Below are 23,114 nucleotides of genomic sequence, written 5' to 3'. Positions count from 1 at the left end.
CTGTATCTGTTCTCACCAGTAAGTATTCAGACAGGGGTAGACCTGGTCCAAGTCCGTCCAGAATATCGCTGTTCTCACCAGTAAGTATTCAGACAGGGGAAGACCTGGTCCAAGTCCGTCCAGACTGTATCTGTTCTCACCAGTAAGTATTCAGACAGGGGTAGACCTGGTCCAAGTCCGTCCAGACTGAATCTGTTCTCACCAGTAAGTATTCAGACAGGGGAAGACCTGGTCCAAGTCCGTCCAGACTGTATCTGTTCTCACCAGTAAGTATTCAGACAGGGGAAGACCTGGTCCAAGTCCGTCCAGACTGTATCTGTTCTCACCAGTAAGTATTCAGACAGGGGTAGACCTGGTCCAAGTCCGTCCAGACTGTATCTGTTCTCACCAGTAAGTATTCAGACAGGGGTAGACCTGGTCCAAGTCCGTCCAGACTGTATCTGTTCTCACCAGTAAGTATTCAGACAGGGGTAGACCTGGTCCAAGTCCGTCCAGACTGTATCTGTTCTCACCAGTAAGTATTCAGACAGGGGTAGACCTGGTCCAAGTCCATCCAGACTGTATCTGTTCTCACCAGTAAGTATTCAGACAGGGGTAGACCTGGTCCAAGTCCATCCAGACTATCGCTGTTCTCACCAGTAAGTATTCAGACAGGGGTAGACCTGGTCCAAGTCCGTCCAGACTGTATCTGTTCTCACCAGTAAGTATTCAGACAGGGGAAGACCTGGTCCAAGTCCGTCCAGACTGTATCTGTTCTCACCAGTAAGTATTCAGACAGGGGAAGACCTGGTCCAAGTCCGTCCAGACTGCATCTGTTCTCACCAGTAAGTATTCAGACAGGGGTAGACCTGGTCCAAGTCCGTCCAGACTGTATCTGTTCTCACCAGTAAGTATTCAGACAGGGGAAGACCTGGTCCAAGTCCGTCCAGACTATCGCTGTTCTCACCAGTAAGTATTCAGACAGGGGTAGACCTGGTCCAAGTCCGTCCAGACTGTATCTGTTCTCACCAGTAAGTATTCAGACAGGGGTAGACCTGGTCCAAGTCCGTCCAGACTGTATCTGTTCTCACCAGTAAGTATTCAGACAGGGGTAGACCTGGTCCAAGTCCGTCCAGACTGTATCTGTTCTCACCAGTAAGTATTCAGACAGGGGAAGACCTGGTCCAAGTCCGTCCAGACTATCGCTGTTCTCACCAGTAAGTATTCAGACAGGGTTAGACCTGGTCCAAGTCCGTCCAGACTGTATCTGTTCTCACCAGTAAGTATTCAGACAGGGGAAGACCTGGTCCAAGTCCGTCCAGACTGTATCTGTTCTCACCAGTAAGTATTCAGACAGGGGTAGACCTGGTCCAAGTCTGTCCAGACTGTATCTGTTCTCACCAGTAAGTATTCAGACAGGGGAAGACCTGGTCCAAGTCCGTCCAGACTGTATCTGTTCTCACCAGTAAGTATTCAGACAGGGGTAGACCTGGTCCAAGTCCGTCCAGACTGTATCTGTTCTCACCAGTAAGTATTCAGACAGGGGAAGACCTGGTCCAAGTCCGTCCAGACTGTATCTGTTCTCACCAGTAAGTATTCAGACAGGGGAAGACCTGGTCCAAGTCCGTCCAGACTATCGCTGTTCTCACCAGTAAGTATTCAGACAGGGGTAGACCTGGTCCAAGTCCGTCCAGACTATCGCTGTTCTCACCAGTAAGTATTCAGACAGGGGTAGACCTGGTCCAAGTCCGTCCAGACTGTATCTGTTCTCACCAGTAAGTATTCAGACAGGGGTAGACCTGGTCCAAGTCCGTCCAGACTGTATCTGTTCTCACCAGTAAGTATTCAGACAGGGGTAGACCTGGTCCAAGTCCGTCCAGACTGTATCTGTTCTCACCAGTAAGTATTCAGACAGGGGAAGACCTGGTCCAAGTCCGTCCAGACTATCGCTGTTCTCACCAGTAAGTATTCAGACAGGGTTAGACCTGGTCCAAGTCCGTCCAGACTGTATCTGTTCTCACCAGTAAGTATTCAGACAGGGGAAGACCTGGTCCAAGTCCATCCAGACTATCGCTGTTCTCACCAGTAAGTATTCAGACAGGGGTAGACCTGGTCCAAGTCCGTCCAGACTGTATCTGTTCTCACCAGTAAGTATTCAGACAGGGGTAGACCTGGTCCAAGTCCGTCCAGACTGTATCTGTTCTCACCAGTAAGTATTCAGACAGGGGTAGACCTGGTCCAAGTCCGTCCAGACTGTATCTGTTCTCACCAGTAAGTATTCAGACAGGGGAAGACCTGGTCCAAGTCCGTCCAGACTATCGCTGTTCTCACCAGTAAGTATTCAGACAGGGTTAGACCTGGTCCAAGTCCGTCCAGACTGTATCTGTTCTCACCAGTAAGTATTCAGACAGGGGAAGACCTGGTCCAAGTCCATCCAGACTATCGCTGTTCTCACCAGTAAGTATTCAGACAGGGGTAGACCTGGTCCAAGTCCGTCCAGACTATCGCTGTTCTCACCAGTAAGTATTCAGACAGGGGAAGACCTGGTCCAAGTCCGTCCAGACTGTATCTGTTCTCACCAGTAAGTATTCAGACAGGGGTAGACCTGGTCCAAGTCCGTCCAGACTGTATCTGTTCTCACCAGTAAGTATTCAGACAGGGGAAGACCTGGTCCAAGTCCGTCCAGACTATCGCTGTTCTCACCAGTAAGTATTCAGACAGGGTTAGACCTGGTCCAAGTCCGTCCAGACTGTATCTGTTCTCACCAGTAAGTATTCAGACAGGGGAAGACCTGGTCCAAGTCCATCCAGACTATCGCTGTTCTCACCAGTAAGTATTCAGACAGGGGTAGACCTGGTCCAAGTCCGTCCAGACTATCGCTGTTCTCACCAGTAAGTATTCAGACAGGGGAAGACCTGGTCCAAGTCCGTCCAGACTGTATCCTGTTCTCACCAGTAAGTATTCAGACAGGGGTAGACCTGGTCCAAGTCCGTCCAGACTGTATCTGTTCTCACCAGTAAGTATTCAGACAGGGGAAGACCTGGTCCAAGTCCATCCAGACTATCGCTGTTCTCACCAGTAAGTATTCAGACAGGGTTAGACCTGGTCCAAGTCCGTCCAGACTGTATCCTGTTCTCACCAGTAAGTATTCAGACAGGGGAAGACCTGGTCCAAGTCCGTCCAGACTGATCGCTGTTCTCACCAGTAAGTATTCAGACAGGGGTAGACCTGGTCCAAGTCCGTCCAGACTATCGCTGTTCTCACCAGTAAGTATTCAGACAGGGGAAGACCTGGTCCAAGTCCGTCCAGACTGTATCTGTTCTCACCAGTAAGTATTCAGACAGGGGTAGACCTGGTCCAAGTCCGTCCAGACTGTATCTGTTCTCACCAGTAAGTATTCAGACAGGGGAAGACCTGGTCCAAGTCCGTCCAGACTGTATCTGTTCTCACCAGTAAGTATTCAGACAGGGGAAGACCTGGTCCAAGTCCGTCCAGACTGTATCTGTTCTCACCAGTAAGTATTCAGACAGGGGTAGACCTGGTTATTTCTCTCCCATTCTTCACTGTGGAGATTATAGTGGTTGTCGTGCCCCTGACCAGGTAGTCAAGGGCACGACAACCACTGATGTGTTCTATGTTCTAGACTTCTATAAAGGAAAGACTGATGTGTTCTGTGTTCTAGACTTCTATAAAGGAAAGACTGATGTGTTCTGTGTTCTAGACTTCTATAAAGGAAAGACTGATGTGTTCTGTGTTCTAGACTTCTATAAAGGAAAGACTGATGTGTTCTGTGTTCTAGACTTCTATAAAGCAGACAGTTATGTTCTGTGTTCTAGATTTCTATAAAGCAGGCATGTATGTTCTGTGTTCTAGACTTCTATAAAGGAAAGACTTGTCGTGCCCCTGAGCAGGTAGTCAGTCAGGTCTGATGGTGTATCTGTCCCCGTCCCCCCCCTGCAGAGCCGCGTCCGGTGGACAGTGTGGCGATCACAGACTACCGAGAGGCTCCAGAGACAGGCGTGGTGTTTGAGATCAGCTCCCCAGAGAACAACGTCTTCAGTCGGGTTAACATCAGCTACGCGGAGGGTCGGGAGCAGAGATCCATGCTCTATAAAGGTGAGGCCTCTGGCTGGACAGACTGGATCAACAGGTGAAGCTGAATAGCACCGTTCTGGGAATTTCTGTGTTGAATTATTTTTGAGTTGAGCGGGTCTGTTTTAGGGTCATGTTAAGGGGAAGGAACACCGATCAGACTTCAATGTTCCCTGATCTCAGACACAAGTTCAAGACTAATGTGTTCTGTCCTCAAAGTTATGTTCTGTGTTCTAGACTTCTATAAAGCAGACTGGTATGTTCTATGTTATTGATTTCTATAAAGCAGACTGGTATGTTCTGTGTTCTAGACTTCTATAAAGGAAACACTGATGTGTTCTGTGTTCTAGACTTCTATAAAGGAAAGACTGATGTGTTCTATGTTATAGACTTCTATAAAGGAAAGACTGGTATGTTCTATGTTCTAGACTTCTATAAAGGAAAGACTGATATGTTCTATGTTCTAGACTTCTATAAAGCAAAGACCGTTGTGTTCTATGTTCTAGATTTCTATAAAGGAAAGACTGATGTGTTCTATGTTCTAGACTTCTATAAAGGAAAGACTGATGTGTTCTATGTTATAGACTTCTATAAAGCAGACTGGTATGTTCTGTGTTCTAGACTTCTATAAAGGAAACACTGATGTGTTCTATGTTCTAGATTTCTATAAAGGAAAGACATGTGTTCTATGTTCTAGATTTCTATAAAGGAAAGACTGATGTGTTCTATGTTCTAGATTTCTATAAAGGAAAGACCGATGTGTTCTATGTTCTAGATTTCTATAAAGGAAAGACTGATGTGTTCTATGTTCTAGATTTCTATAAAGGAAAGACTGATGTGTTCTATGTTCTAGATTTCTATAAACGAAAGACTGATGTGTTCTATGTTCTAGATTTCTATAAAGGAAAGACTGATGTGTTCTATGTTCTAGACTTCTATAAAGGAAAGACTGATGTGTTCTATGTTCTAGATTTCTATAAAGGAAAGACTGATGTGTTCTATGTTCTAGATTTCTATAAAGGAAAGACTGATGTGTTCTATGTTCTAGACTTCTATAAAGGAAAGACCGATGTGTTCTATGTTCTAGACTTCTATAAAGGAAAGACTGATGTGTTCTATGTTCTAGATTTCTATAAAGGAAAGACCGATGTGTTCTATGTTCTAGATTTCTATAAAGGAAAGACTGATGTGTTCTATGTTCTAGATTTCTATAAAGGAAAGACCGATGTGTTCTATGTTCTAGACTTCTATAAAGGAAAGACCGATGTGTTCTATGTTCTAGATTTCTATAAAGGAAAGACGGTGTTTAAGCACTGGCTTCCTGGGACGTGTTACAGCAACATCTCCTTCCAGCTGATCTCTGAAGCTACAGTCAACAGAACCACACTGGTCCGACGCAGCGACCTGACCCATGAACCCCGGCAACACAGGACAGGTATCTACTACATTACCCATGACCCCCGGCAACACAGGACAGGTAACTACTACATTACCCATGAACCCCGGCAACACAGGACAGGTAGCTACTACATTACCCATGAACCCCGGCAACACAGGACAGGTAACTACTACATTACCCATGAACCCCGGCAACACAGGACAGGTATCTACTACATTACCCACGAACCCCGGCAACACAGGACAGGTATCTACTACATTACCCATGACCCCGGCAACACAGGACAGGTAGCTACTACATTACCCATGAACCCCGGCAACACAGGACAGGTAACTACTACATTACCCATGAACCCCGGCAACACAGGACAGGTAACTACTACATTACCCATGACCCCCGGCAACACAGGACAGGTAACTACTACATTACCCATGACCCCCGGCAACACAGGACAGGTAACTACTACATTACAGGACAGGTACATTGACCAGGGAACAGACTCAGGACGTTATTGAACCAGTCTGAACCAGTCGGGACGTTACTGAACCAGTCTGAACCAGTCTGAACCAGTCTGAACCAGTCGGGACGTTACTGAACCAGTCGGGACGTTATTGAACCAGTCGGGACGTTATTGAACCAGTCGGGACGTTATTGAACCAGTCGGGACGTTATTGAACCAGTCGGGACGTTATTGAACCAGTCGGGACGTTATTGAACCAGTCTGAACCAGTCGGGACGTTATTGAACCAGTCTGAACCAGTCGGGACGTTATTGAACCGGTCTGAACCAGTCTGAACCAGTCGGGACGTTATTGAACCGGTCTGAACCAGTCGGGACGTTATTGAACCAGTCTGAACCAGTCTGAACCAGTCGGGACGTTATTGAACCAGTCTGAACCAGTCTGAACCAGTCGGGACGTTATTGAACCAGTCGGGACGTTATTGAACCAGTCGGGACGTTATTGAACCAGTCGGGACGTTATTGAACCAGTCTGAACCAGTCGGGACGTTATTGAACCAGTCTGAACCAGTCTGAACCAGTCGGGACGTTATTGAACCAGTCGGGTCGTTATTGAACCGGTCTGAACCAGTCGGGACGTTACTGAACCAGTCGGGACGTTATTGAACCAGTCTGAACCAGTCGGGACGTTATTGAACCGGTCTGAACCAGTCGGGACGTTACTGAACCAGTCGGGACGTTATTGAACCAGTCTGAACCAGTCGGGACGTTATTGAACCAGTCTGAACCAGTCGGGACGTTATTGAACCAGTCTGAACCAGTCGGGACGTTATTGAACCGGTCTGAACCAGTCTGAACCAGTCGGGACGTTATTGAACCGGTCTGAACCAGTCGGGACGTTATTGAACCAGTCTGAACCAGTCTGAACCAGTCGGGACGTTATTGAACCAGTCTGAACCAGTCTGAACCAGTCGGGACGTTATTGAACCAGTCGGGACGTTATTGAACCAGTCGGGACGTTATTGAACCAGTCGGGACGTTATTGAACCAGTCGGGTCGTTATTGAACCAGTCGGGACGTTATTGAACCAGTCTGAACCAGTCGGGACGTTATTGAACCAGTCTGAACCAGTCTTAACCAGTCGGGACGTTATTGAACCAGTCGGGTCGTTATTGAACCGGTCTGAACCAGTCGGGACGTTACTGAACCAGTCGGGACGTTATTGAACCAGTCTGAACCAGTCGGGACGTTATTGAACCGGTCTGAACCAGTCGGGACGTTACTGAACCAGTCGGGACGTTATTGAACCAGTCTGAACCAGTCGGGACGTTATTGAACCAGTCGGGACGTTATTGAACCAGTCGGGACGTTATTGAACCAGTCGGGACGTTATTGAACCAGTCTGAACCGGTCTGAACCAGTCGGGACGTTATTGAACCAGTCGGGACGTTATTGAACCGGTCTGAACCAGTCGGGACGTTACTGAACCGGTCTGAACCAGTCGGGACGTTACTGAACCGGTCTGAACCAGTCGGGACGTTACTGAACCAGTTAAATAGCGACGTCTTTTCTATGGAGATGACAAACTAATATTAATATTTGTGTTTCCCTGCAGTGCCGAACCCCCCCCTCAACATCTCCCATAAGATCGTCCCACTCAGCCAGAGGACGCTACGAGGAGGGGTCCCTAGATCCGAGCTGGCCCAGGACACGCCCCGACGGGCGCGGGATGTCCCCCTCGTAGAGGAACAGGAATTACAGGAGAACCAAGAGATACAGGAAGTGATCTCAGAGGAAGTGGTGGGCGGAACCACCCGGGTCTCCGACAGCTCTACGGGCTATGCCACCTCCGTCTCTAACACGAACGCCACAGAAGAAGAGAACGCCACGCAGCCCTATTGGCCGGAGCCCTACGGTAGTCCCTCCCCTACGGACGGAGACGAGGAGTTTGTGAACGCCGTGGTTACGGAGTACGAGGACTCCTCCAACGAGCCGGGCTCTGCCATGGACGTGCCCTCGGACACCTCCGTCACCCCAACCCGATTTCCCCCCATACTGCTGGAGCTACGCTGGCTACCCCCTCGACCACCCACCACGTACGACGGATTCAACATCTACGTCTACAGAGACGGTAAAGCTAAAGGCCGCTACGCTGGGCGATAAGATCCAAGACCAGATTTACAAAGACTCTCAGAAAAGGAGTGTTGATATAAGAATGACTTTTATAGATCATAATGAATGGGACTGATCTTAGATCAGTACTCCTGGAGTAAGGGGCTCTAATGTTGTCATATGAAGGTAATAGCTGAATGGTATTTGTTATGACCTGTGCTGTTTCATCGTCTCTGAGCCCCGTCTCTCTCTCACCTGTCCTCAGGCAACTCCACGGAGACGGCCGCGGTGGACGAGAACACTCACGAGTTCTTCACGGAGCTGACAGAACCGGGTACCTACAGAGTCCGGGTCACCACCCTGAGCTCTACAGGAGACTGTGAGGCCAGGGAGAGCACCGCCAATACAGGGCTGACCTTCTATCTCAGTATGTATAGCCTGACCTTAACCCTGACCCTGACCTTAACCCTGACCTTAACCCTGACCTTAACCCTGACCTTAACCCTGACCTTAACCCTGACCTTAACCCTGACCTTAACCCTGACCTTAACCCTGACCTTAACCCTGACCTTAACCCTGACCCTAACCCTGACCTTAACCCTGACCTTAACCCTGACCCTGACCTTAACCCTGACCTTAACCCTGACCTTAACCCTGACCTTAACCCTGACCTTAACCCTGACCTTAACCCTGACCTTAACCCTGACCTTAACCCTGACCCTGACCTTAACCCTGACCTTAACCCTGACCTTAACCCTGACCCTGACCTTAACCCTGACCTTAACCCTGACCTTAACCCTGACCTTAACCCTGACCCTAACCCTGACCTTAACCCTGACCTTAACACTGACCTTTACCCTGACCTTAACCCTGACCTTAACCCTGACCTTAACCCTAACCCTGACCTTAACCCTGACCTTAACCCTAACCCTGACCTTAACCCTGACCCTGACCTTAACCCTGACCTTAACACTGACCTTAACCCTGACCCTAACACTGACCCTGACCCTAACCCTAACACTGACCTTAACCTTAACCCTGACCTTAACCCTGACCTTAACCCTGACCTTAACCCTGACCCTAACACTGACCTTAACCCTGACCCTGACCTTAACCCTGACCTTAACACTGACCTTAACCCTGACCTTAACCCTGACCTTAACCCTGACCCTGACCTTAACCCTGACCTTAACACTGACCTTAACCCTGAGCCTAACACTGACCTTAACCCTGACCCTGACCTTAACCTTAACCCTAACACTGACCCTGACCCTAACCTTAACCCTAACACTGACCTTAACCCTGACCCTGACCCTAACCCTGACCTTAACCCTGACCTTAACCCTGAGCTTAACCCTGACCTTAACCCTGACCCTAACCCTGACCTTAACCCTGACCTTAACCCTGACCTTAACCCTGACCTTAACCCTGACCTTAACCCTGACCTTAACCCTGACCTTAACCCTGACCCTGACCCTGACCTTGACCCTAACCCTGACCTTAACCCTGACCTTAACCCTGACCCTGACCCTGACCTTGACCCTAACCCTGACCTTAACCCTGACCTTAACCCTGACCCTGACCCTGACCTTAACCCTGACCTTAACCCTGACCTTAACCCTGACCCTGACCCTGACCTTAACCTGACCTTAACCCTGACCTTAACCCTGACCTTAACCCTGACCCTAACCCTGACCTTAACCCTGACCTTAACACTGACCTTAACCCTGACCCTGACCTTAACCCTGACCTTAACCCTGACCCTGACCTTAACCCTGACCTTAACCCTGACCTTAACCCTGACCTTAACCCTGACCTTAACCCTGACCTTAACCCTGACCTTAACCCTGACCTTAACCCTGACCTTAACCCTGACCCTGACCTTAACCCTGACCTTAACACTGACCTTAACCCTGACCCTAACACTGACCTTAACCCTGACCTTAACCTTGACCTTAACCCTGACCTTAACCCTGACCTTAACCCTGACCTTAACCCTGACCTTAACCCTAACACTGACCCTAACCCTAACACTGACCCTAACCTTGACCCTAACACTGACCCTAACCCTGACCCTAACCCTAACCCTGACCCTAACCCTAAAACTGAAACTCTGTGTTTTACTGTACATGTTTTAATTGTGAAATAAAATCCCAAATCAACCAATGAATTCCCCAGGCCCCAGTGGAGAGGTGCTGGAGCAGCCCCAGGAGCGACCCCAGGGTGTCAGTATCAGGCTGCTGGGCACCAGTACTGCTGCGGTGTCCTGGGCCCTGTCCTCTGAGAGCCACAACGGCAGCCTGGTGTCTGTCCTGTCTCTAACCTGCCTCCGGCCCAGCCTCGGCCAGCGCATGGAGAGCACGTACTGCAGCGAGGTAAGACTGACTAACCAGCTGGGTCTACGTAGCTGTTTCACAACCCTTTATAACTAACCTGCTAGGTCTACGTAGCTGTTTCATAACCCTTTATAACTAACCTGCTAGGTCTACGTAGCTGTTTCACAACCCTTTATAACTAACCTGCTAGGTCTACGTAGCTGTTTCACAACCCTTTATAACTAACCTGCTAGGTCTACGTAGCTGTTTCATAACCCTCTACTAGCTTTCATAACCCTTTATAACTAACCTCTAGGTCTACGTAGCTGTTTCACAACCCTTTATAACTAACCTGCTAGGTCTACATAGCTGTTTCACAACCCTTTATAACTAACCCCTTGGTCTACATCATGGCTGTTTCACAACCCTTTATAACTAACCTGCTAGGTCTACGTAGCTGTTTCGTTTCACAACCCTTTATAACTAACCTGCTAGGTCTACGTAGCTGTTTCATAACCCTTTATAACTAACCTGCTAGGTCTACGTAGCTGTTTCATAACCCTTTATAACTAACCTGCTAGGTCTACGTAGCTGTTTCATAACCCTTTATAACTAACCTGCTAGGTCTACATAGCTGTTTCATAAACCTCTACATATCTGTTTCATAACCCTTTATAACTAACCTGCTAGTCTACATATCTGTTTCATAACCCTTTATAACCAACCTGCTAGTCTACATAGATGTTTCATAACCCTTTATAACTAACCTGCTAGTCTACATAGCTGTTTCATAACCCTTTATAACTAACCTGCTAGTCTACATAGCTGTTTCATAACCCTTTATAACTAACCTGCTAGTCTACATATCTGTTTCATAAACCTCTACATATCTGTTTCATAACCCTTTATAACTAACCTGCTAGTCTACATATCTGTTTCATAACCCTTTATAACTAACCTGCTAGTCTACATATCTGTTTCATAACCCTTTATAACTAACCTGCTAGTCTACATAGCTGTTTCATAACCCTTTATAACTAACCTGCTAGTCTACATAGCTGTTTCATAACCCTTTATAACTAACCTGCTAGTCTACATATCTGTTTCATAAACCTCTACATATCTGTTTCATAACCCTTTATAACTAACCTGCTAGTCTACATATCTGTTTCATAACCCTTTATAACTAACCTGCTAGTCTACATATCTGTTTCATAACCCTTTATAACTAACCTGCTAGTCTACATAGCTGTTTCATAACCCTTTATAACTAACCTGCTAGTCTACATAGCTGTTTCATAACCCTTTATAACTAACCTGCTAGTCTACATAGCTGTTTCATAACCCTTTATAACTAACCTGCTAGTCTACATATCTGTTTCATAACCCTTTATAACTAACCTGCTAGTCTACATAGCTGTTTCATAACCCTTTATAACTAACCTGCTAGTCTACATAGCTGTTTCATAACCCTTTATAACTAACCTGCTAGTCTACATAGCTGTTTCATAACCCTCTACATAGCTTTTTCATAACTCTTTATAACTAACCTGCTAGTCTACATAGCTGTTTCATAACCCTTTATAACTAACCTGCTAGTCTACATAGCTGTTCACAACCCTTTAGAGAGGTTCATTCCAGAGGAGAGTGCTTTAAACAGAAGTACATTGGAAACACTGAGATGGGGTAAAGAAAGCCTTACTAATGGGCTGGTTATGTCCAGTTTATCACCACTACCCTCTCTGATACCTGTTCCTGTTCCTGTCCACCTATCAATATACTGATACAGTTTATCACCACTACCCTCTCTGATACCTGTTCCTGTTCCTGTCCACCTATCAATATACTGATACAGTTTATCACCACTACCCTCTCTGATACCTGTTCCTGTCCCTGTCCACCTATCAATATACTGATACAGTTTATCACCACTACCCTCTCTGATACCTGTTCCTGTTCCTGTCCCTGTCCACCTATCAATATACTGATACAGTTTATCTCCACTACCCTCTCTGATACCTGTTCCTGTCCCTGTCCACCTATCAATATACTGATACAGTTTATCTCCACTACCCTCTCTGATACCTGTTCCTGTCCCTGTCCACCTATCAATATACTGATACAGTTTATCACCACTACCCTCTCTGATACCTGTTCCTGTTCCTGTCCACCTATCAATATACTGATACAGTTTATCTCCACTACCCTCTCTGATACCTGTTCCTGTCCACCTATCAATATACTGATACAGTTTATCTCCACTACCCTCTCTGATACCTGTTCCTGTTCCTGTCCACCTATCAATATACTGATACAGTTTATCACCACTACCCTCTCTGATACCTGTTCCTGTCCACCTATCAATATACTGATACAGTTTATCACCACTACCCTCTCTGATACCTGTTCCTGTCCCTGTTCCTGTCCACCTATCAATATACTGATACAGTTTATCACCACTACCCTCTCTGATACCTGTTCCTGTTCCTGTCCACCTATCAATATACTGATACAGTTTATCACCACTACCCTCTCTGATACCTGTTCCTGTTCCTGTCCACCTATCAATATACTGATACAGTTTATCACCACTACCCTCTCTGATACCTGTTCCTGTTCCTGTCCACCTATCAATATACTGATACAGTTTATCACCACTACCCTCTCTGATACCTGTTCCTGTTCCTGTCCACCTATCAATATACTGATACAGTTTATCACCACTACCCTCTCTGATACCTGTTCCTGTTCCTGTCCACCTATCAATATACTGATACAGTTTATCACCACTACCCTCTCTGATACCTGTTCCTGTTCCTGTCCACCTATCAATATACTGATACAGTTTATCACCACTACCCTCTCTGATACCTGTTCCTGTTCCTGTCCACCTATCAATATACTGATACAGTTTATCACCACTACCCTCTCTGATACCTGTTCCTGTTCCTGTCCACCTATCAATATACTGATACAGTTTATCACCACTACCCTCTCTGATACCTGTTCCTGTCCCTGTCCACCTATCAATATACTGATACAGTTTATCACCACTACCCTCTCTGATACCTGTTCCTGTCCCTGTCCACCTATCAATATACTGATACAGTTTATCACCACTACCCTCTCTGATACCTGTTCCTGTCCCTGTCCACCTATCAATATACTGATACAGTTTATCACCACTACCCTCTCTGATACCTGTTCCTGTCCCTGTCCACCTATCAATATACTGATACAGTTTATCACCACTACCCTCTCTGATACCTGTTCCTGTTCCTGTCCACCTATCAATATACTGATACAGTTTATCACCACTACCCTCTCTGATACCTGTTCCTGTCCCTGTCCACCTATCAATATACTGATACAGTTTATCACCACTACCCTCTCTGATACCTGTTCCTGTCCCTGTCCACCTATCAATATACTGATACAGTTTATCACCACTACCCTCTCTGATACCTGTTCCTGTTCCTGTCCACCTATCAATATACTGATACAGTTTATCTCCACTACCCTCTCTGATACCTGTTCCTGTTCCTGTCCACCTATCAATATACTGATACAGTTTATCACCACTACCCTCTCTGATACCTGTTCCTGTCCACCTATCAATATACTGATACAGTTTATCACCACTACCCTCTCTGATACCTGTTCCTGTTCCTGTCCACCTATCAATATACTGATACAGTTTATCACCACTACCCTCTCTGATACCTGTTCCTGTTCCTGTCCACCTATCAATATACTGATACAGTTTATCACCACTACCCTCTCTGATACCTGTTCCTGTTCCTGTCCACCTATCAATATACTGATACAGTTTATCTCCACTACCCTCTCTGATACCTGTTCCTGTTCCTGTCCACCTATCAATATACTGATACAGTTTATCTCCACTACCCTCTCTGATACCTGTTCCTGTTCCTGTCCACCTATCAATATACTGATACAGTTTATCACCACTACCCTCTCTGATACCTGTTCCTGTCCACCTATCAATATACTGATACAGTTTATCACCACTACCCTCTCTGATACCTGTTCCTGTTCCTGTCCACCTATCAATATACTGATACAGTTTATCACCACTACCCTCTCTGATACCTGTTCCTGTTCCTGTCCACCTATCAATATACTGATACAGTTTATCTCCACTACCCTCTCTGATACCTGTTCCTGTCCCTGTCCACCTATCAATATACTGATACAGTTTATCTCCACTACCCTCTCTGATACCTGTTCCTGTCCCTGTCCACCTATCAATATACTGATACAGTTTATCACCACTACCCTCTCTGATACCTGTTCCTGTCCCTGTCCACCTATCAATATACTGATACAGTTTATCTCCACTACCCTCTCTGATACCTGTTCCTGTCCCTGTCCACCTATCAATATACTGATACAGTTTATCACAACTACCCTCTCTGATACCTGTTCCTGTTCCTGTCCACCTATCAATATACTGATACAGTTTATCACCACTACCCTCTCTGATACCTGTTCCTGTTCCTGTCCACCTATCAATATACTGATACAGTTTATCACCACTACCCTCTCTGATACCTGTTCCTGTTCCTGTCCACCTATCAATATACTGATACAGTTTATCACCACTACCCTCTCTGATACCTGTTCCTGTTCCTGTCCACCTATCAATATACTGATACAGTTTATCTCCACTACCCTCTCTGATACCTGTTCCTGTCCACCTATCAATATACTGATACAGTTTATCTCCACTACCCTCTCTGATACCTGTTCCTGTTCCTGTCCCTGTCCACCTATCAATATACTGATACAGTTTATCACCACTACCCTCTCTGATACCTGTTCCTGTCCACCTATCAATATACTGATACAGTTTATCACCACTACCCTCTCTGATACCTGTTCCTGTCCCTGTTCCTGTCCACCTATCAATATACTGATACAGTTTATCACCACTACCCTCTCTGATACCTGTTCCTGTTCCTGTCCACCTATCAATATACTGATACAGTTTATCACCACTACCCTCTCTGATACCTGTTCCTGTCCCTGTCCACCTATCAATATACTGATACAGTTTATCACCACTACCCTCTCTGATACCTGTTCCTGTCCCTGTCCACCTATCAATATACTGATACAGTTTATCACCACTACCCTCTCTGATACCTGTTCCTGTTCCTGTCCACCTATCAATATACTGATACAGTTTATCTCCACTACCCTCTCTGATACCTGTTCCTGTTCCTGTCCACCTATCAATATACTGATACAGTTTATCACCCCTACCCTCTCTGATACCTGTTCCTGTCCACCTATCAATATACTGATACAGTTTATCACCACTACCCTCTCTGATACCTGTTCCTGTTCCTGTCCACCTATCAATATACTGATACAGTTTATCACCACTACCCTCTCTGATACCTGTTCCTGTTCCTGTCCACCTATCAATATACTGATACAGTTTATCTCCACTACCCTCTCTGATACCTGTTCCTGTTCCTGTCCACCTATCAATATACTGATACAGTTTATCACCACTACCCTCACTGATACCTGTTCCTGTTCCTGTCCACCTATCAATATACTGATACAGTTTATCACCACTACCCTCTCTGATACCTGTTCCTGTTCCTGTCCACCTATCAATATACTGATACAGTTTATCACCACTACCCTCTCTGATACCTGTTCCTGTCCCTGTCCACCTATCAATATACTGATACAGTTTATCACCACTACCCTCTCTGATACCTGTTCCTGTTCCTGTCCACCTATCAATATACTGATACAGTTTATCACCACTACCCTCTCTGATACCTGTTCCTGTCCCTGTCCACCTATCAATATACTGATACAGTTTATCACCACTACCCTCTCTGATACCTGTTCCTGTTCCTGTCCACCTATCAATATACTGATACAGTTTATCACCACTACCCTCTCTGATACCTGTTCCTGTCCACCTATCAATATACTGATACAGTTTATCACCACTACCCTCTCTGATACCTGTTCCTGTTCCTGTCCACCTATCAATATACTGATACAGTTTATCACCACTACCCTCTCTGATACCTGTTCCTGTCCCTGTCCACCTATCAATATACTGATACAGTTTATCACCACTACCCTCTCTGATACCTGTTCCTGTTCCTGTCCACCTATCAATATACTGATACAGTTTATCACCACTACCCTCTCTGATACCTGTTCCTGTCCCTGTTCCTGTCCACCTATCAATATACTGATACAGTTTATCACCACTACCCTCTCTGATACCTGTTCCTGTCCCTGTCCACCTATCAATATACTGATACAGTTTATCACCACTACCCTCTCTGATAACTGTTCCTGTCCACCTATCAATATACTGATACAGTTTATCACCACTACCCTCTCTGATACCTGTTCCTGTTCCTGTCCACCTATCAATATACTGATACAGTTTATCTCCACTACCCTCTCTGATACCTGTTCCTGTTCCTGTCCACCTATCAATATACTGATACAGTTTATCACCACTACCCTCTCTGATACCTGTTCCTGTCCACCTATCAATATACTGATACAGTTTATCACCACTACCCTCTCTGATACCTGTTCCTGTTCCTGTCCACCTATCAATATACTGATACAGTTTATCTCCACTACCCTCTCTGATACCTGTTCCTGTTCCTGTCCACCTATCAATATACTGATACAGTTTATCTCCACTACCCTCTCTGATACCTGTTCCTGTTCCTGTCCACCTATCAATATACTGATACAGTTTATCACCACTACCCTCTCTGATACCTGTTCCTGTCCTGTCCCTGTCCACCTATCAATATACTGATACAGTTTATCACCACTACCCTCTCTGATACCTGTTCCTGTTCCTGTCCACCTATCAATATACTGATACAGTTTATCACCACTACCCTCTCTGATACCTGTTCCTGTTCCTGTCCACCTATCAATATACTGATACAGTTTATCACCACTACCCTCTCTGATACCTGTTCCTGTTCCTGTCCACCTATCAATATACTGATACAGTTTATCTCCACTACCCTCTCTAATACCTGTTCCTGTCCACCTATCAATATACTGATACAGTTTATCACCACTACCCTCTCTGATACCTGTTCCTGTCCCTGTCCACCTATCAATATACTGATACAGTTTATCACAACTACCCTCTCTGATACCTGTCCCTGTCCACCTATCAATATACTGATACAGTTTATCTCCACTACCCTCTCTGATACCTGTTCCTGTCCCTGTTCCTGTCCACCTATCAATATACTGATACAGTTTATCACCACTACCCTCTCTGATACCTGTTCCTGTCCTGTTCCTGTCCACCTATCAATATACTGATACAGTTTATCACCACTACCCTCTCTGATACCTGTTCCTGTTCCTGTCCACCTATCAATATACTGATACAGTTTATCACCACTACCCTCTCTGATACCTGTTCCTGTCCACCTATCAATATACTGATACAGTTTATCAAAACTACCCTCTCTGATACCTGTTCCTGTCCCTGTCCACCTATCAATATACTGATACAGTTTATCACCACTACCCTCTCTGATACCTGTTCCTGTTCCTGTCCACCTATCAATATACTGATACAGTTTATCACCACTACCCTCTCTGATACCTGTTCCTGTCCCTGTTCACCTATCAATATACTGATACAGTTTATCTCCACTACCCTCTCTGATACCTGTTCCTGTCCACCTATCAATATACTGATACAGTTTATCACCACTACCCTCTCTGATACCTGTTCCTGTCCACCTATCAATATACTGATACAGTTTATCACCACTACCCTCTCTGATACCTGTTCCTGTTCCTGTCCACCTATCAATATACTGATACAGTTTATCACCACTACCCTCTCTGATACCTGTTCCTGTCCCTGTCCACCTATCAATATACTGATACAGTTTATCACCACTACCCTCTCTGATACCTGTTCCTGTTCCTGTCCACCTATCAATATACTGATACAGTTTATCTCCACTACCCTCTCTGATACCTGTTCCTGTCCCTGTCCACCTATCAATATACTGATACAGTTTATCACCACTACCCTCTCTGATACCTGTTCCTGTTCCTGTCCACCTATCAATATACTGATACAGTTTATCACCACTACCCTCTCTGATACCTGTTCCTGTTCCTGTCCACCTATCAATATACTGATACAGTTTATCACCACTACCCTCTCTGATACCTGTTCCTGTTCCTGTCCACCTATCAATATACTGATACAGTTTATCACCACTACCCTCTCTGATACCTGTTCCTGTTCCTGTCCACCTATCAATATACTGATACAGTTTATCACCACTACCCTCTCTGATACCTGTTCCTGTCCACCTATCAATATACTGATACAGTTTATCACCACTACCCTCTCTGATACCTGTTCCTGTTCCTGTTCCTGTCCACCTATCAATATACTGATACAGTTTATCACCACTACCCTCTCTGATACCTGTTCCTGTCCCTGTCCACCTATCAATATACTGATACAGTTTATCTCCACTACCCTCTCTGATACCTGTTCCTGTTCCTGTCCACCTATCAATATACTGATACAGTTTATCACCACTACCCTCTCTGATACCTGTTCCTGTTCCTGTCCACCTATCAATATACTGATACAGTTTATCACCACTACCCTCTCTGATACCTGTTCCTGTTCCTGTCCACCTATCAATATACTGATACAGTTTATCTCCACTACCCTCTCTGATACCTGTTCCTGTCCCTGTCCACCTATCAATATACTGATACAGTTTATCACCACTACCCTCTCTGATACCTGTTCCTGTTCCTGTCCACCTATCAATATACTGATACAGTTTATCTCCACTACCCTCTCTGATACCTGTTCCTGTCCCTGTCCACCTATCAATATACTGATACAGTTTATCACCACTACCCTCTCTGATACCTGTTCCTGTCCCTGTCCACCTATCAATATACTGATACAGTTTATCACCACTACCCTCTCTGATACCTGTTCCTGTTCCTGTCCACCTATCAATATACTGATACAGTTTATCACCACTACCCTCTCTGATACCTGTTCCTGTTCCTGTTCCTGTCCACCTATCAATATACTGATACAGTTTATCACCACTACCCTCTCTGATACCTGTTCCTGTCCCTGTCCACCTATCAATATACTGATACAGTTTATCTCCACTACCCTCTCTGATACCTGTTCCTGTTCCTGTCCACCTATCAATATACTGATACAGTTTATCACCACTACCCTCTCTGATACCTGTTCCTGTTCCTGTCCACCTATCAATATACTGATACAGTTTATCTCCACTACCCTCTCTGATACCTGTTCCTGTCCCTGTCCACCTATCAATATACTGATACAGTTTATCACCACTACCCTCTCTGATACCTGTTCCTGTCCACCTATCAATATACTGATACAGTTTATCACCACTACCCTCTCTGATACCTGTTCCTGTCCACCTATCAATATACTGATACAGTTTATCACCACTACCCTCTCTGATACCTGTTCCTGTTCCTGTCCACCTATCAATATACTGATACAGTTTATCACCACTACCCTCTCTGATACCTGTTCCTGTCCCTGTCCACCTATCAATATACTGATACAGTTTATCTCCACTACCCTCTCTGATACCTGTTCCTGTTCCTGTCCACCTATCAATATACTGATACAGTTTATCACCACTACCCTCTCTGATACCTGTTCCTGTTCCTGTCCACCTATCAATATACTGATACAGTTTATCACCACTACCCTCTCTGATACCTGTTCCTGTCCCTGTCCACCTATCAATATACTGATACAGTTTATCACCACTACCCTCTCTGATACCTGTCCCTGTCCACCTATCAATATACTGATACAGTTTATCTCCACTACCCTCTCTGATACCTGTTCCTGTCCCTGTTCCTGTCCACCTATCAATATACTGATACAGTTTATCACCACTACCCTCTCTGATACCTGTTCCTGTCCTGTTCCTGTCCACCTATCAATATACTGATACAGTTTATCACCACTACCCTCTCTGATACCTGTTCCTGTTCCTGTCCACCTATCAATATACTGATACAGTTTATCACCACTACCCTCTCTGATACCTGTTCCTGTCCACCTATCAATATACTGATACAGTTTATCAAAACTACCCTCTCTGATACCTGTTCCTGTCCCTGTCCACCTATCAATATACTGATACAGTTTATCACCACTACCCTCTCTGATACCTGTTCCTGTCCCTGTCCACCTATCAATATACTGATACAGTTTATCACCACTACCCTCTCTGATACCTGTCCCTGTCCACCTATCAATATACTGATACAGTTTATCTCCACTACCCTCTCTGATACCTGTTCCTGTCCCTGTTCCTGTCCACCTATCAATATACTGATACAGTTTATCACCACTACCCTCTCTGATACCTGTTCCTGTCCTGTTCCTGTCCACCTATCAATATACTGATACAGTTTATCTCCACTACCCTCTCTGATACCTGTTCCTGTTCCTGTCCACCTATCAATATACTGATACAGTTTATCACCACTACCCTCTCTGATACCTGTTCCTGTCCACCTATCAATATACTGATACAGTTTATCACCACTACCCTCTCTGATACCTGTTCCTGTTCCTGTCCACCTATCAATATACTGATACAGTTTATCACCACTACCCTCTCTGATACCTGTTCCTGTTCCTGTCCACCTATCAATATACTGATACAGTTTATCACCACTACCCTCTCTGATACCTGTTCCTGTTCCTGTCCACCTATCAATATACTGATACAGTTTATCACCACTACCCTCTCTGATACCTGTTCCTGTCCCTGTCCACCTATCAATATACTGATACAGTTTATCACCACTACCCTCTCTGATACCTGTTCCTGTTCCTGTCCACCTATCAATATACTGATACAGTTTATCTCCACTACCCTCTCTGATACCTGTTCCTGTCCACCTATCAATATACTGATACAGTTTATCACCACTACCCTCTCTGATACCTGTTCCTGTCCCTGTCCACCTATCAATATACTGATACAGTTTATCACCACTACCCTCTCTGATACCTGTTCCTGTTCCTGTCCACCTATCAATATACTGATACAGTTTATCACCACTACCCTCTCTGATACCTGTTCCTGTCCACCTATCAATATACTGATACAGTTTATCTCCACTACCCTCTCTGATACCTGTTCCTGTCCACCTATCAATATACTGATACAGTTTATCACCACTACCCTCTCTGATACCAGTTCCTGTCCTGTTCCTGTCCACCTATCAATATACTGATACAGTTTATCACCACTACCCTCTCTGATACCTGTTCCTGTTCCTGTCCACCTATCAATATACTGATACAGTTTATCTCCACTACCCTCTCTGATACCTGTTCCTGTCCACCTATCAATATACTGATACAGTTTATCACCACTACCCTCTCTGATACCTGTTCCTGTCCCTGTCCAGCTATCAATATACTGATACAGTTTATCTCCACTACCCTCTCTGATACCTGTTCCTGTCCCTGTCCACCTATCAATATACTGATACAGTTTATCACCACTACCCTCTCTGATACCTGTTCCTGTCCACCTATCAATATACTGATACAGTTTATCACCACTACCCTCTCTGATACCTGTTCCTGTTCCTGTCCACCTATCAATATACTGATACAGTTTATCACCACTACCCTCTCTGATACCTGTTCCTGTCCCTGTCCACCTATCAATATACTGATACAGTTTATCACCACTACCCTCTCTGATACCTGTTCCTGTCCCTGTCCACCTATCAATATACTGATACAGTTTATCACCACTACCCTCTCTGATACCTGTTCCTGTTCCTGTCCACCTATCAATATACTGATACAGTTTATCACCACTACCCTCTCTGATACCTGTTCCTGTCCCTGTCCACCTATCAATATACTGATACAGTTTATCACCACTACCCTCTCTGATACCTGTTCCTGTCCCTGTCCACCTATCAATATACTGATACAGTTTATCTCCACTACCCTCTCTGATACCTGTTCCTGTCGAAGTCCACCTATCAATATACTGATACAGTTTATCACCACTACCCTCTCTGATACCTGTTCCTGTCCCTGTCCCTGTCCACCTATCAATATACTGATACAGTTTATCACCACTACCCTCTCTGATACCTGTCCCTGTCCACCTATCAATATACTGATACAGTTTATCACCACTACCCTCTCTGATACCTGTTCCTGTTCCTGTCCACCTATCAATATACTGATACAGTTTATCACCACTACCCTCTCTGATACCTGTTCCTGTTCCTGTCCACCTATCAATATACTGATACAGTTTATCACCACTACCCTCTCTGATACCTGTTCCTGTTCCTGTCCACCTATCAATATACTGATACAGTTTATCACCACTACCCTCTCTGATACCTGTTCCTGTTCCTGTCCACCTATCAATATACTGATACAGTTTATCACCACTACCCTCTCTGATACCTGTTCCTGTTCCTGTCCACCTATCAATATACTGATACAGTTTATCACCACTACCCTCTCTGATACCTGTTCCTGTCCACCTATCAATATACTGATACAGTTTATCACCACTACCCTCTCTGATACCTGTTCCTGTTCCTGTCCACCTATCAATATACTGATACAGTTTATCACCCCTACCCTCTCTGATACCTGT

General features: G+C 45.2%; 1 protein-coding gene across 4 annotated transcripts in view; it reads left to right on the top strand.

Annotated features, from left to right (window-relative positions):
* Nucleotides 1-23,114, top strand: part of ptpro (protein tyrosine phosphatase receptor type O) — a 143,517-nt gene that overhangs the window by 48,244 nt on the left and 72,159 nt on the right. For 3 of the 4 annotated variants that reach the window (XM_045712040.1, XM_045712039.1, XM_045712042.1), the window contains exons 3-7: nt 3,940-4,095; nt 5,354-5,506; nt 7,545-8,060; nt 8,307-8,468; nt 10,220-10,416. In XM_045712040.1, the coding sequence (XP_045567996.1) occupies nt 3,940-4,095; nt 5,354-5,506; nt 7,545-8,060; nt 8,307-8,468; nt 10,220-10,416 (1,184 nt within the window). Of the gene's footprint in view, nt 1-2,493; nt 2,561-3,939; nt 4,096-5,353; nt 5,507-7,544; nt 8,061-8,306; nt 8,469-10,219; nt 10,417-23,114 lie in introns of those variants that run through there. The other variant, XM_045712041.1, reaches the window with a different exon arrangement.

This window comes from Salmo salar, unplaced genomic scaffold (assembly GCF_905237065.1).
Source record: "Salmo salar unplaced genomic scaffold, Ssal_v3.1, whole genome shotgun sequence".
NCBI classification, from domain to species: domain Eukaryota; kingdom Metazoa; phylum Chordata; class Actinopteri; order Salmoniformes; family Salmonidae; genus Salmo; species Salmo salar.
Note: the sequence above shows the minus strand (reverse complement) of the source record. Positions and strands in the feature narration are given on the sequence as shown.